The sequence below is a fragment of the Phyllobates terribilis genome, unplaced genomic scaffold, assembly GCF_046119375.1.
Source record: "Phyllobates terribilis strain yellow unplaced genomic scaffold, ASM4611937v1 Scaffold_2__4_contigs__length_985480577, whole genome shotgun sequence".
In the NCBI taxonomy this organism is placed as follows: domain Eukaryota; kingdom Metazoa; phylum Chordata; class Amphibia; order Anura; family Dendrobatidae; genus Phyllobates; species Phyllobates terribilis.
Window position 1 is genome coordinate 26,245,963 of NW_027362762.1, and position 15,488 is coordinate 26,261,450.

The window sequence follows — 15,488 nt, forward strand, 5'->3', positions numbered from 1 at the left end:
CGGGGGGTGATCACCCGGGTGTCAGGAGCCGGGGCGGGGGGTGATCACCCGGGTGTCAGGAGCCGGGGCGGGGGGTGATCACCCGGGTGTCAGGAGCCGGGGCGGGGGGTGATCACCCGGGTGTCAGGAGCCGGGGCGGGGGGTGATCACCCGGGTGTCAGGAGCCGGGGCGGGGGGTGATCACCCGGGTGTCAGGAGCCGGGGCGGGGGGTGATCACCCGGGTGTCAGGAGCCGGGGCGGGGGGTGATCACCCGGGTGTCAGGAGCCGGGGCGGGGGGTGATCACCCGGGTGTCAGGAGCCGGGGCGGGGGGTGATCACCCGGGTGTCAGGAGCCGGGGCGGGGGGTGATCACCCGGGTGTCAGGAGCCGGGGCGGGGGGTGATCACCCGGGTGTCAGGAGCCGGGGCGGGGGGTGATCACCCGGGTGTCAGGAGCCGGGGCGGGGGGTGATCACCCGGGTGTCAGGAGCCGGGGCGGGGGGTGATCACCCGGGTGTCAGGAGCCGGGGCGGGGGGTGATCACCCGGGTGTCAGGAGCCGGGGCGGGGGGTGATCACCCGGGTGTCAGGAGCCGGGGCGGGGGGTGATTACCCGGGTGTCAGGAGCCGGGGCGGGGGGTGATCACCCAGGTGTCAGGAGCCGGGGCGGGGGGTGATCACCCAGGTGTCAGGAGCCGGGGCGGGGGGTGATCACCCAGGTGTCAGGAGCCGGGGCGGGGGGTGATCACCCAGGTGTCAGGAGCCGGGGCGGGGGGGGTCACACAGGCGTCAGGAGCCGGGGCGGGGGGGGTCACACAGGCGCCAGGAGCCGGGGCGGGGGGGGGGCAGGGAATCACCCGGGTGTCAGGAGCCGGGGCGGGGGGTGATCACCCGGGTGTCAGGAGCCGGGGCGGGGGGTGATCACCCAGGTGTCAGGAGCCGGGGCGGGGGGTGATCACCCAGGTGTCAGGAGCCGGGGCGGGGGGTGATCACCCAGGTGTCAGGAGCCGGGGCGGGGGGGGTCACACAGGCGTCAGGAGCCGGGGCGGGGGGGGTCACACAGGCGCCAGGAGCCGGGGCGGGGGGGGGGCAGGGAATCACCCGGGTGTCAGGAGCCGGGGCGGGGGGTGATCACCCGGGCGTCAGGAGCCGGGGCGGGGGGGGGATCACCCGGGCGCCAGGAGCCGGGGCGGGGGGGGATCACCCAGGCGCCAGGAGCCGGGGCGGGGGGGGATCACCCGGGTGTCAGGAGCCGGGGCGGGGGGGGGGAATCACCCGGGTGTCAGGAGCCGGGGCGGGGGGGGGGAAATCACCCGGGTGTCAGGAGCCGGGGCGGGGGGGGGGAATCACCCGGGTGTCAGGAGCCGGGGCGGGGGGGGATCACCCGGGCGCCAGGAGCCGGGGCGGGGGGGGATCACCCGGGCGCCAGGAGCCGGGGCGGGGGGGGCAGGGGAATCACCCGGGTGTCAGGAGCCGGGGCGGGGGGGGGGGGGGGATCACCCGGGTGTCAGGAGCCGGGGCGGGGGGGGGGGGAATCACCCGGGTGTCAGGAGCCGGGGCGGGGGGATCACCCGGGTGTCAGGAGCCGGGGCGGGGGGGGGGGGGGGGATCACCCGGGTGTCAGGAGCCGGGGCGGGGGGGGGGGATCACCCGGGTGTCAGGAGCCGGGGCGGGGGGGGGGGGGGATCACCCGGGTGTCAGGAGCCGGGGCGGGGGGGGGGGGGGGGGGAACACCCGGGTGTCAGGAGCCGGGGCGGGGGGGGATCACCCGGGTGTCAGGAGCCGGGGCGGGGGGGGGGAATCACCCGGGTGTCAGGAGCCGGGGCGGGGGGGGGGAATCACCCGGGTGTCAGGAGCCGGGGCGGGGGGGGGGAATCACCCGGGTGTCAGGAGCCGGGGCGGGGGGGGGAATCACCCGGGTGTCAGGAGCCGGGGCGGGGGGGGGGGGGGGGGCAGGAAATCACACAGGTGTCAGGAGCCGGGGCGGGGGGGGATCACCCGGGTGTCAGGAGCCGGGGCGGGGGGGGGGAATCACCCGGGTGTCAGGAGCCGGGGCGGGGGGGGAGAATCACCCGGGTGTCAGGAGCCGGGGCGGGGGGGGGGAATCACCCGGGTGTCAGGAGCCGGGGCGGGGGGGGGGAATCACCCGGGTGTCAGGAGCCGGGGCGGGGGGGGGGGGGGCAGGGAATCACACAGGTGTCAGGAGCCGGGGCGGGGGGGGATCACCCGGGTGTCAGGAGCCGGGGCGGGGGGGGGATCACCCGGGTGTCAGGAGCCGGGGCGGGGGGGGATCACCCGGGCGCCAGGAGCCGGGGCGGGGGGGGGGATCACCCGGGCGCCAGGAGCCGGGGCGGGGGGGGGCAGGGAATCACCCGGGTGTCGGGAGCCGGGGCGGGGGGGGGGGGATCACCCGGGTGTCAGGAGCCGGGGCGGGGGGGGGGAGGGATCACCCGGGTGTCAGGAGCCGGGGCGGGGGGGGGGAGGGATCACCCGGGTGTCAGGAGCCGGGGGGGGGGGGGGGGATCACCCGGGTGTCAGGAGCCGGGGCGGGGGGGATCACCCGGGTGTCAGGAGCCGGGGCGGGGGGGGGGGGGGGGAACACCCGGGTGTCAGGAGCCGGGGCGGGGGGGGATCACCCGGGTGTCAGGAGCCGGGGCGGGGGGGGGGAATCACCCGGGTGTCAGGAGCCGGGGCGGGGGGGGGGAATCACCCGGGTGTCAGGAGCCGGGGCGGGGAGGGGGGGGGGGCAGGGAATCACACAGGTGTCAGGAGCCGGGGCGGGGGGGGATCACCCGGGTGTCAGGAGCCGGGGCGGGGGGGGGGGGGGGGGCAGGGAATCACACAGGTGTCAGGAGCCGGGGCGGGGAGGGGGGGGGGGGGCAGGGAATCACACAGGTGTCAGGAGCCGGGGCGGGGGGGATCACCCGGGTGTCAGGAGCCGGGGCGGGGGGGAGGAATCACCCGGGTGTCAGGAGCCGGGGCGGGGGGGGGGGGGGGGGGGGGGGCAGGGAATCACACAGGTGTCAGGAGCCGGGGCGGGGGGGGATCACCCGGGTGTCAGGAGCCGGGGCGGGGGGGGGGAATCACCCGGGTGTCAGGAGCCGGGGCGGGGGGGGGGGAATCACCCGGGTGTCAGGAGCCGGGGCGGGGGGGGGGAATCACCCGGGTGTCAGGAGCCGGGGCGGGGGGGGGTGGGGGGGCAGGAAATCACACAGGTGTCAGGAGCCGGGGCGGGGGGGGATCACCCGGGTGTCAGGAGCCGGGGCGGGGGGGGGGAATCACCCGGGTGTCAGGAGCCGGGGCGGGGGGGGAGAATCACCCGGGTGTCAGGAGCCGGGGCGGGGGGGGGGAATCACCCGGGTGTCAGGAGCCGGGGCGGGGGGGGGAATCACCCGGGTGTCAGGAGCCGGGGCGGGGGGGGGGGGGGCAGGGAATCACACAGGTGTCAGGAGCCGGGGCGGGGGGGGATCACCCGGGTGTCAGGAGCCGGGGCGGGGGGGGGGATCACCCGGGTGTCAGGAGCCGGGGCGGGGGGGGATCACCCGGGCGCCAGGAGCCGGGGCGGGGGGGGGGGATCACCCGGGAGCCAGGAGCCGGGGCGGGGGGGGGCAGGGAATCACCCGGGTGTCAGGAGCCGGGGCGGGGGGGGGGGGGATCACCCGGGTGTCAGGAGCCGGGGCGGGGGGGGGGAGGGATCACCCGGGTGTCAGGAGCCGGGGCGGGGGGGGGGAGGGATCACCCGGGTGTCAGGAGCCGGGGGGGGGGGGGGATCACCCGGGTGTCAGGAGCCGGGGCGGGGGGATCACCCGGGTGTCAGGAGCCGGGGCGGGGGGGGGGGACGACACCCGGGTGTCAGGAGCCGGGGCGGGGGGGGATCACCCGGGTGTCAGGAGCCGGGGCGGGGGGGGGGAATCACCCGGGTGTCAGGAGCCGGGGCGGGGGGGGGGAATCACCCGGGTGTCAGGAGCCGGGGCGGGGAGGGGGGGGGGGCAGGGAATCACACAGGTGTCAGGAGCCGGGGCGGGGGGGGATCACCCGGGTGTCAGGAGCCGGGGCGGGGGGGGGGGGGGGGGGCAGGGAATCACACAGGTGTCAGGAGCCGGGGCGGGGAGGGGGGGGGGGCAGGGAATCACACAGGTGTCAGGAGCCGGGGCGGGGGGGATCACCCGGGTGTCAGGAGCCGGGGCGGGGGGGAGGAATCACCCGGGTGTCAGGAGCCGGGGCGGGGGGGGGGGGGGGGGGCAGGGAATCACACAGGTGTCAGGAGCCGGGGCGGGGGGGGATCACCCGGGTGTCAGGAGCCGGGGCGGGGGGGGGAATCACCCGGGTGTCAGGAGCCGGGGCGGGGGGGGGGAATCACCCGGGTGTCAGGAGCCGGGCGGGGGGGGGGGAATCACCCGGGTGTCAGGAGCCGGGGCGGGGGGGGGGGAATCACCCGGGTGTCAGGAGCCGGGGCGGGGGGGGGGAATCACCCGGGTGTCAGGAGCCGGGGCGGGGGGGGGGAATCACCCGGGTGTCAGGAGCCGGGGCGGGGGGGGGGAATCACCCGGGTGTCAGGAGCCGGGGCGGGGGGGGGGAATCACCCGGGTGTCAGGAGCCGGGGCGGGGGGGGGGAATCACCCGGGTGTCAGGAGCCGGGCGGGGGGGGGGCAGGGAATCACACAGGTGTCAGGAGCCGGGGCGGGGGGGATCACCCGGGTGTCAGGAGCCGGGGCGGGGGGGGATCACCCGGGTGTCAGGAGCCGGGGGGGGATCACCCGGGTGTCAGGAGCCGGGGCGGGGGGGATCACCCGGGTGTCAGGAGCCGGGGCGGGGGGGGATCACCCGGGTGTCAGGAGCCGGGGCGGGGGGGGGGAATCACCCGGGTGTCAGGAGCCGGGGCGGGGGGGGGGAATCACCCGGGTGTCAGGAGCCGGGGCGGGGGGGGGAATCACCCGGGTGTCAGGAGCCGGGGCGGGGGGGGGGAATCACCCGGGTGTCAGGAGCCGGGGCGGGGGGGGGGGGCAGGGAATCACACAGGTGTCAGGAGCCGGGGCGGGGGGGGGATCACCCGGGTGTCAGGAGCCGGGGCGGGGGGGGATCACCCGGGTGTCAGGAGCCGGGGGGGGATCACCCGGGTGTCAGGAGCCGGGGCGGGGGGGGATCACCCGGGTGTCAGGAGCCGGGGCGGGGGGGGATCACCCGGGTGTCAGGAGCCGGGGCGGGGGGGGGGAATCACCCGGGTGTCAGGAGCCGGGGCGGGGGGGGGGAATCACCCGGGTGTCAGGAGCCGGGGCGGGGGGGGGAATCACCCGGGTGTCAGGAGGCGGGGGGGGGGGGGGGGGGGGGGGCAGGGAATCACACAGGTGTCAGGAGCCGGGGCGGGGGGGGGATCACCCGGGTGTCAGGAGCCGGGGCGGGGGGGGATCACCCGGGTGTCAGGAGCCGGGGCGGGGGGGGGATCACCCGGGTGTCAGGAGCCGGGGCGGGGGGGGGATCACCCGGGTGTCAGGAGCCGGGGCGGGGGGGGGATCACCCGGGTGTCAGGAGCCGGGGCGGGGGGGGGGGGATCACCCGGGTGTCAGGAGCCGGGGCGGGGGGGGGGGGATCACCCGGGTGTCAGGAGCCGGGGCGGGGGGGGGGAATCACCCGGGTGTCAGGAGCCGGGGCGGGGGGGGGAATCACCCGGGTGTCAGGAGCCGGGGCGGGGGGGGGAATCACCCGGGTGTCAGGAGCCGGGGCGGGGGGGGGGAATCACCCGGGTGTCAGGAGCCGGGGCGGGGGGGGGGGAATCACCCGGGTGTCAGGAGCCGGGGCGGGGGGGGGGAATCACCCGGGTGTCAGGAGCCGGGGCGGGGGGGGGGAATCACCCGGGTGTCAGGAGCCGGGGCGGGGGGGGGGAATCACCCGGGTGTCAGGAGCCGGGGCGGGGGGGGGGAATCACCCGGGTGTCAGGAGCCGGGGCGGGGGGGGGAATCACCCGGGTGTCAGGAGCCGGGGCGGGGGGGGGGGGGGGGGCAGGGAATCACACAGGTGTCAGGAGCCGGGGCGGGGGGGGATCACCCGGGTGTCAGGAGCCGGGGCGGGGGGGGATCACCCGGGTGTCAGGAGCCGGGGCGGGGGGGGGATCACCCGGGTGTCAGGAGCCGGGGCGGGGGGGGGAATCACCCGGGTGTCAGGAGCCGGGGCGGGGGGGGGGAATCACCCGGGTGTCAGGAGCCGGGGCGGGGGGGGGGAATCACCCGGGTGTCAGGAGGCGGGGCGGGGGGGGGGGGGGGGGGGGCAGGGAATCACCCGGGTGTCAGGAGCCGGGGCGGGGGGGGGGGGGGGGGGCAGGGAATCACACAGGTGTCAGGAGCCGGGGCGGGGGGGGGATCACCCGGGTGTCAGGAGCCGGGGCGGGGGGGGATCACCCGGGTGTCAGGAGCCGGGGCGGGGGGGGGATCACCCGGGTGTCAGGAGCCGGGGCGGGGGGGGGGAATCACCCGGGTGTCAGGAGCCGGGGCGGGGGGGGGGAATCACCCGGGTGTCAGGAGCCGGGGCGGGGGGGGGGAATCACCCGGGTGTCAGGAGGCGGGGCGGGGGGGGGGGGGGGGGGGCAGGGAATCACACAGGTGTCAGGAGCCGGGGCGGGGGGGGGATCACCCGGGTGTCAGGAGCCGGGGCGGGGGGGGATCACCCGGGTGTCAGGAGCCGGGGCGGGGGGGGGATCACCCGGGTGTCAGGAGCCGGGGCGGGGGGGGGATCACCCGGGTGTCAGGAGCCGGGGCGGGGGGGGGATCACCCGGGTGTCAGGAGCCGGGGCGGGGGGGGGGGGGGATCACCCGGGTGTCAGGAGCCGGGGCGGGGGGGGGGGGGATCACCCGGGTGTCAGGAGCCGGGGCGGGGGGGGGGGGAATCACCCGGGTGTCAGGAGCCGGGGCGGGGGGGGGGAATCACCCGGGTGTCAGGAGCCGGGGCGGGGGGGGGGAATCACCCGGGTGTCAGGAGCCGGGGCGGGGGGGGGATCACCCGGGTGTCAGGAGCCGGGGCGGGGGGGGGGAATCACCCGGGTGTCAGGAGCCGGGGCGGGGGGGGGGAATCACCCGGGTGTCAGGAGCCGGGGCGGGGGGGGGGAATCACCCGGGTGTCAGGAGCCGGGGCGGGGGGGGGGGAATCACCCGGGTGTCAGGAGCCGGGGCGGGGGGGGGGAATCACCCGGGTGTCAGGAGCCGGGGCGGGGGGGGGAATCACCCGGGTGTCAGGAGCCGGGGCGGGGGGGGGGGGGGGGGCAGGGAATCACACAGGTGTCAGGAGCCGGGGCGGGGGGGGGATCACCCGGGTGTCAGGAGCCGGGGCGGGGGGGGATCACCCGGGTGTCAGGAGCCGGGGCGGGGGGGGGATCACCCGGGTGTCAGGAGCCGGGGCGGGGGGGGGATCACCCGGGTGTCAGGAGCCGGGGCGGGGGGGGGGATCACCCGGGTGTCAGGAGCCGGGGCGGGGGGGGATCACCCGGGTGTCAGGAGCCGGGGGCGGGGGGGGGGGATCACCCGGGTGTCAGGAGCCGGGGCGGGGGGGGGGGGAATCACCCGGGTGTCAGGAGCCGGGCGGGGGGGGAATCACCCGGGTGTCAGGAGCCGGGGCGGGGGGGGGGAATCACCCGGGTGTCAGGAGCCGGGGCGGGGGGGGGGAATCACCCGGGTGTCAGGAGCCGGGGCGGGGGGGGGGGAATCACCCGGGTGTCAGGAGCCGGGGCGGGGGGGGGGAATCACCCGGGTGTCAGGAGCCGGGGCGGGGGAATCACCCGGGTGTCAGGAGCCGGGGCGGGGGGGGGGAATCACCCGGGTGTCAGAGGCCGGGGCGGGGGGGGGGAATCACCCGGGTGTCAGGAGCCGGGGCGGGGGGGGGAATCACCCGGGTGTCAGGAGCCGGGCGGGGGGGGGGAATCACCCGGGTGTCAGGAGCCGGGGCGGGGGGGGGGGGGGGGCAGGGAATCACACAGGTGTCAGGAGCCGGGCGGGGGGGGATCACCCGGGTGTCAGGAGCCGGGGCGGGGGGGGGATCACCCGGGTGTCAGGAGCCGGGGCGGGGGGGGGATCACCCGGGTGTCAGGAGCCGGGGCGGGGGGGGATCACCCGGGTGTCAGGAGCCGGGGCGGGGGGGGATCACCCGGGTGTCAGGAGCCGGGGCGGGGGGGGGGATCACCCGGGTGTCAGGAGCCGGGGCGGGGGGTGATCACCCGGGTGTCAGGAGCCGGGGCGGGGGGTGATCACCCGGGTGTCAGGAGCCGGGGCGGGGGGGTGATCACCCGGGTGTCAGGAGCCGGGGCGGGGGGTGATCACCCGGGTGTCAGGAGCCGGGGCGGGGGGTGATCACCCGGGTGTCAGGAGCCGGGGCGGGGGGTGATCACCCGGGTGTCAGGAGCCGGGGCGGGGGGTGATCACCCGGGTGTCAGGAGCCGGGGCGGGGGGTGATCACCCGGGTGTCAGGAGCCGGGGCGGGGGGTGATCACCCGGGTGTCAGGAGCCGGGGCGGGGGGTGATCACCCGGGTGTCAGGAGCCGGGGCGGGGGGTGATCACCCGGGTGTCAGGAGCCGGGGCGGGGGGTGATCACCCGGGTGTCAGGAGCCGGGGCGGGGGGTGATCACCCGGGTGTCAGGAGCCGGGGCGGGGGGTGATCACCCGGGTGTCAGGAGCCGGGGCGGGGGGTGATCACCCGGGTGTCAGGAGCCGGGGCGGGGGGTGATCACCCGGGTGTCAGGAGCCGGGGCGGGGGGTGATCACCCGGGTGTCAGGAGCCGGGGCGGGGGGTGATCACCCGGGTGTCAGGAGCCGGGGCGGGGGGTGATCACCCGGGTGTCAGGAGCCGGGGCGGGGGGTGATCACCCGGGTGTCAGGAGCCGGGGCGGGGGGTGATCACCCGGGTGTCAGGAGCCGGGGCGGGGGTGATCACCCGGGTGTCAGGAGCCGGGGCGGGGGGTGATCACCCGGGTGTCAGGAGCCGGGGCGGGGGGTGATCACCCGGGTGTCAGGAGCCGGGGCGGGGGGTGATCACCCGGGTGTCAGGAGCCGGGGCGGGGGGTGATCACCCGGGTGTCAGGAGCCGGGGCGGGGGGTGATCACCCGGGTGTCAGGAGCCGGGGCGGGGGGTGATCACCCGGGTGTCAGGAGCCGGGGCGGGGGGTGATCACCCGGGTGTCAGGAGCCGGGGCGGGGGGTGATCACCCGGGTGTCAGGAGCCGGGGCGGGGGGTGATCACCCGGGTGTCAGGAGCCGGGGCGGGGGGTGATCACCCGGGTGTCAGGAGCCGGGGCGGGGGGTGATCACCCGGGTGTCAGGAGCCGGGGCGGGGGGTGATCACCCGGGTGTCAGGAGCCGGGGCGGGGGGTGATCACCCGGGTGTCAGGAGCCGGGGCGGGGGGTGATCACCCGGGTGTCAGGAGCCGGGGCGGGGGGTGATCACCCGGGTGTCAGGAGCCGGGGCGGGGGGTGATCACCCGGGTGTCAGGAGCCGGGGCGGGGGGTGATCACCCGGGTGTCAGGAGCCGGGGCGGGGGGTGATCACCCGGGTGTCAGGAGCCGGGGCGGGGGTGATCACCCGGGTGTCAGGAGCCGGGGCGGGGGTGATCACCCGGGTGTCAGGAGCCGGGGCGGGGGGTGATCACCCGGGTGTCAGGAGCCGGGGCGGGGGGTGATCACCCGGGTGTCAGGAGCCGGGGCGGGGGTGATCACCCGGGTGTCAGGAGCCGGGGCGGGGGGTGATCACCCGGGTGTCAGGAGCCGGGGCGGGGGGTGATCACCCGGGTGTCAGGAGCCGGGGCGGGGGTGATCACCCGGGTGTCAGGAGCCGGGGCGGGGGGTGATCACCCGGGTGTCAGGAGCCGGGGCGGGGGGTGATCACCCGGGTGTCAGGAGCCGGGGCGGGGGGTGATCACCCGGGTGTCAGGAGCCGGGGCGGGGGGTGATCACCCGGGTGTCAGGAGCCGGGGCGGGGGGTGATCACCCGGGTGTCAGGAGCCGGGCGGGGGTGATCACCCGGGTGTCAGGAGCCGGGGCGGGGGGTGATCACCCCAGGGTGTCAGGAGCCGGGGCGGGGGGTGATCACCCAGGTGTCAGGAGCCGGGGCGGGGGGTGATCACCCAGGTGTCAGGAGCCGGGGCGGGGGTGATCACCCAGGTGTCAGGAGCCGGGGCGGGGGGTGATCACCCAGGTGTCAGGAGCCGGGGCGGGGGGTGATCACCCAGGTGTCAGGAGCCGGGCGGGGGGTGATCACCCAGGTGTCAGGAGCCGGGGCGGGGGGTGATCACCCAGGTGTCAGGAGCCGGGGCGGGGGGTGATCACCCAGGTGTCAGGAGCCGGGGCGGGGGGTGATCACCCAGGTGTCAGGAGCCGGGGCGGGGGGGTGATCACCCAGGTGTCAGGAGCCGGGGCGGGGGGTGATCACCCAGGTGTCAGGAGCCGGGGCGGGGGGTGATCACCCAGGTGTCAGGAGCCGGGGCGGGGGGTGATCACCCAGGTGTCAGGAGCCGGGGCGGGGGGGTGATCACCCAGGTGTCAGGAGCCGGGGCGGGGGGTGATCACCCAGGTGGGGTGATCACCAGGTGTCAGGAGCGGGGGGGTGATCACCCAGGTCAGGAGCCGGGCGGGGTGATCACCAGTGTCAGGAGAGAGATGGGGTGATCCCCAGGTGTCAGGGTGATCACCCAGGTGTCAGGAGCCGGGGCGGGGATCACCAGGGGTCAGGAGCCGGGGCGGGGGGTGATCACCCAGGTGTCAGGGAAGCCGGGCGGGGGTTGATCACCCAGGTGTCCAGGAGCCGGGGCGGGGGGTGATCACCAGGTGTCAGGAGCCGGGGCGGGGGGTGATCACCCAGGTGTCAGAGCCGGGGCGGGGGGTGATCACCCAGGTGTCAGGAGCCGGGGCGGGGGGTGATCACCCAGGTGTCAGGAGCCGGGGCGGGGGGTGATCACCCAGGTGTCAGGAGCCGGGGCGGGGGTGATCACCCAGGTGTCAGGAGCCGGGGCGGGGGGTGATCACCCAGGTGTCAGGAGCCGGGCGGGGGGTGATCACCCAGGTGTCAGGAGCCGGGGCGGGGGGTGATCACCCAGGTGTCAGGAGCCGGGGCGGGGGGTGATCACCCAGGTGTCAGGAGCCGGGGCGGGGGGTGATCACCCAGGTGTCAGGAGCCGGGCGGGGTGATCACCCAGGGTGCCAGGAGCCGGGGCGGGGGTGATCACCCAGGTGTCAGGAGCCGGGGCGGGGGGTGATCACCAGGTGTCAGGAGCCGGGGCGGGGGGTGATCACCCAGGTGTCAGGAGCCGGGGCGGGGGGTGATCACCCAGGTGTCAGGAGCCGGGGCGGGGGGTGATCACCCAGGTGTCAGGAGCCGGGGCGGGGGGTGATCACCCAGGTGTCAGGAGCCGGGGCGGGGGGTGATCACCCAGGTGTCAGGAGCCGGGGCGGGGGGTGATCACCCAGGTGTCAGGAGCCGGGGCGGGGGGTGATCACCCAGGTGTCAGGAGCCGGGGCGGGGGGTGATCACCCAGGTGTCAGGAGCCGGGGCGGGGGGTGATCACCCAGGTGTCAGGAGCCGGGGCGGGGGGTGATCACCCAGGTGTCAGGAGCCGGGGCGGGGGTGATCACCCAGGTGTCAGGAGCCGGGGCGGGGGGTGATCACCCAGGTGTCAGGAGCCGGGGCGGGGGTGATCACCCAGGTGTCAGGAGCCGGGGCGGGGGGTGATCACCCAGGTGTCAGGAGCCGGGGCGGGGGGTGATCACCCAGGTGTCAGGAGCCGGGGCGGGGGGTGATCACCCAGGTGTCAGGAGCCGGGGCGGGGGGTGATCACCCAGGTGTCAGGAGCCGGGGCGGGGGGTGATCACCCAGGTGTCAGGAGCCGGGGCGGGGGGTGATCACCCAGGTGTCAGGAGCCGGGGCGGGGGGTGATCACCCAGGTGTCAGGAGCCGGGGCGGGGGGTGATCACCCAGGTGTCAGGAGCCGGGGCGGGGGGTGATCACCCAGGTGTCAGGAGCCGGGGCGGGGGGTGATCACCCAGGTGTCAGGAGCCGGGCGGGGGGTGATCACCCAGGTGTCAGGAGCCGGGGCGGGGGTGATCACCCAGGTGTCAGGAGCCGGGGCGGGGGGTGATCACCCAGGTGTCAGGAGCCGGGGCGGGGGGTGATCACCCAGGTGTCAGGAGCCGGGGCGGGGGGTGATCACCCAGGTGTCAGGAGCCGGGCGGGGGGTGATCACCCAGGTGTCAGGAGCCGGGGCGGGGGTGATCACCCAGGTGTCAGGAGCCGGGGCGGGGGGTGATCACCCAGGTGTCAGGAGCCGGGGCGGGGGGTGATCACCCAGGTGTCAGGAGCCGGGGCGGGGGGTGATCACCCAGGTGTCAGGAGCCGGGGCGGGGGGTGATCACCCAGGTGTCAGGAGCCGGGGCGGGGGGTGATCACCCAGGTGTCAGGAGCCGGGGCGGGGGGTGATCACCCAGGTGTCAGGAGCCGGGGCGGGGGGTGATCACCCAGGTGTCAGGAGCCGGGGCGGGGGTGATCACCCAGGTGTCAGGAGCCGGGGCGGGGGGTGATCACCCAGGTGTCAGGAGCCGGGGCGGGGGTGATCACCCAGGTGTCAGGAGCCGGGGCGGGGGGTGATCACCCAGGTGTCAGGAGCCGGGGCGGGGGGTGATCACCCAGGTGTCAGGAGCCGGGGCGGGGGGTGATCACCCAGGTGTCAGGAGCCGGGGCGGGGGGTGATCACCCAGGTGTCAGGAGCCGGGGCGGGGGGGTGATCACCCAGGTGTCAGGAGCCGGGGCGGGGGGTGATCACCCAGGTGTCAGGAGCCGGGGCGGGGGGTGATCACCCAGTTGTCAGGAGCCGGGGCGGGGGGTGATCACCCAGGTGTCAGGAGCCGGGGCGGGGGGTGATCACCCAGGTGTCAGGAGCCGGGGCGGGGGGTGATCACCCAGGTGTCAGGAGCCGGGGCGGGGGGTGATCACCCAGGTGTCAGGAGCCGGAGGGGGGGGGGGAATCACACAGGCGCCAGGAGCCGGGGGGGGGGATCACACAGGCGCCAGGAGCCGGAGGGGGGGAAAATAACACAGGCGCCAGGAGCCGGAGGGGGGGAATCACACAGGCGCCAGGAGCCGGAGGGGGGGAATCACACAGGCGCCAGGAGCCGGAGGGGGGGAATCACACAGGCGCCAGGAGCCGGAGGGGGGGAATCACACAGGCGCCAGGAGCCGGAGGGGGGGAATCACACAGGCGCCAGGAGCCGGAGGGGGGGAATCACACAGGCGCCAGGAGCCGGGAAGGGGGGGGATCACCCAGGCGCCAGGAGGTGGGAAGGGGGGGCGGGATCACCCAGGCGCCAGGGGCCGGGAATGGGGGGGGGGGGATCATCAAGGCGTCAGGAGCCAGGAAGGGGGGGGGATCGCCTAGGCGTCAGGCGTCGGGAACTGGGGGGGGTGGGGGGGAATCACCCAGGAGTCGGGAGCGCTCTGTTTGACCTCTCGTTACTCTACCGTGTTAATTGACAGATCAGCGATTCACTGTTCCTCACCGCAGAGCGAGACCTCTGTGGCCGTGTGCCTCCAGCGCCTGAGCTCCGGTAGCAGATCGTGCCGTGCTGTGGTCACCGCACCAGTGGCTCCGTCATATACGAGGATCTGAGCATCAGCAGCTGGACGAGAGGGAGAGAAACGACCACCAAGAACCAAAAGGCCTCCGCTCCCCAGAGGGGTCAGCGAGTGCAGGAGACGACCATCTAAGAGGAAAGAGGAGGCCGGACCCCATAAGCATTCACCCACTGCACTCAATGTACCCCGCCAATCCCTCCTCCGCTAATTGCCACACCGCCAATCCCTCCTCCGCTAATTGCCACACCGCCAACCCCTCCTCCGCTAATTGCCACACCGCCAACCCCTCCTTCGCTAACTACTCCTTTAATTATCCCTCCTCCATCAAATACTTGAGGCCTCAAGGCCTCCGCCAGTTACCCCACCATGTACCCCTCCTCCACCAATTACCCCACCACCCATTCCTCCTCAGCCAGTTACCCCACCGTTATCCCCTCCTCCACCCATTCCCATAATAACCACAATTCCTAGTTACCCCATTGGCTGACTGTCGCCTCTCTGTTCCAGACATTGTGCTCCTGTAGTAACAGATGGACATCTCTTAATCTTTGGTGTTTGCCATTTCCTTCCCCGAAACCACCAGTAGTAATAATGAGCCGCGAGGAAATCAAACAGGAGCGATGACCAAATCGACGTAAACCAAGGACTGATGGTGACTGAGGTCTCGCCACAACAGCGCCACTACAGGCCGGAGGGGGAAGAACACTGAGGACTGAGAAGGAAACAGAAGGCAGATAACCGGCAGCAATCCAAAGAAATAACAGATGTAGATGGTTTGAGGAGCTGCCCACTTTCTAAAGACTGAGACTTTTCCAGCACGGAGCACCGTTTCCGCCGATATTATTATTGTGTTATTAGAGATTGCCGGCTCTGTTTTATTAATGCTTTGCTTGCTCCTCAGTTTATGTACACTAGTTTTACTTGTAAAGTGTCCAGGATTCCCGTAATCTCATCAGTATCTCAGGAGCCTTAGATCATTGTCCAAGCAGTGAATAGGCCCATTGTGTGAGTGTTGATTGTGGACACAGTGGAGCCGTCACCTCAGGGGGTCTTACATGCAGTCTCAGGTGAAGGCTCCTGGAATATTCTTCATTGTGGCAGCAAAAAGTAAATGCTTAAGGGGGAGGGTGTCATCACTTCTGAGCCCAGGGAGAAAAAAAAAAAGATGTGTTTTAGTGAGGAGTTGTGTGGAAGGACATCGAAGGAATAGGAGGGAGACTGTGGTTCTGGACCATGAATGGATCGATGGGATATGGAGATCAGTACCAACTGGGCACGATAAGCGTGCTACAGAGTGGATAGGTCGTTGGATATAAACTTTCTTGAAGGATTGTTGCTGCTGGATACCTGTGCTATCATTGTTTTATCTGCCGTCTGGAGGATCACGGACTGTGGCTACAGACTATACAGGCTGGAGATATGAAATCTGAGGGCCAACCAAAAGTTGGGAGACAGTGAGTATGGCCTGATACAAAGCCAGTGGAACTACTGATCCCAGGTTGGAAACTTAAGGACTGAGAGAACTGGATTTTGGACATTTACCTGGAATTGCTTTATTACCATGGATGTAAGGAATAAAATATTGCTGCATCGTTAACCTGCCGAGGTGATTACTTACAACCCACAACCTCAGAGCTTCACAGATGGATATCCCCCCCTACCGATAAAGATGGTGACCAGACCAAGAAGATCCCACTACAGATAAATATGGTAGCTGGACACAGGAGATCCCCCCTACTGATAAAGATGGTGACTAGACCGAGAAGATCCCCCCTACAGCTAAAGATGGTGACTGGAACGAAGAGATCCCCCTACAGCTAAAGATGGTGACTGGAACGAAGAGATCCCCCTACAGCTAAAGATGGTAGATGGTGACTGGAACGAAGAGATCCCCCCCTACAGCTAAAGATGGTGA

General features: G+C 73.3%; 1 protein-coding gene across 4 annotated transcripts in view; it reads right to left on the reverse strand.

The window, feature by feature from the left end:
- LCMT2 (leucine carboxyl methyltransferase 2) overlaps positions 1 to 15,488 on the reverse strand; it is a 60,694-nt gene that overhangs the window by 18,218 nt on the left and 26,988 nt on the right. For all 4 annotated transcript variants that reach the window (XR_012264398.1, XM_073661217.1, XM_073661216.1 and 1 more), the window contains 2 exons: positions 14,049 to 14,285; positions 13,498 to 13,701 (listed from right to left, as the gene is read on the reverse strand). Coding sequence is in view for 3 of the 4 variants with exons in the window: in XM_073661217.1 (XP_073517318.1) it covers positions 13,498 to 13,701; positions 14,049 to 14,285 (441 nt within the window). In the remaining variant the exon portion in view is untranslated. The remainder of the gene's footprint in view (positions 1 to 13,497; positions 13,702 to 14,048; positions 14,286 to 15,488) is intronic.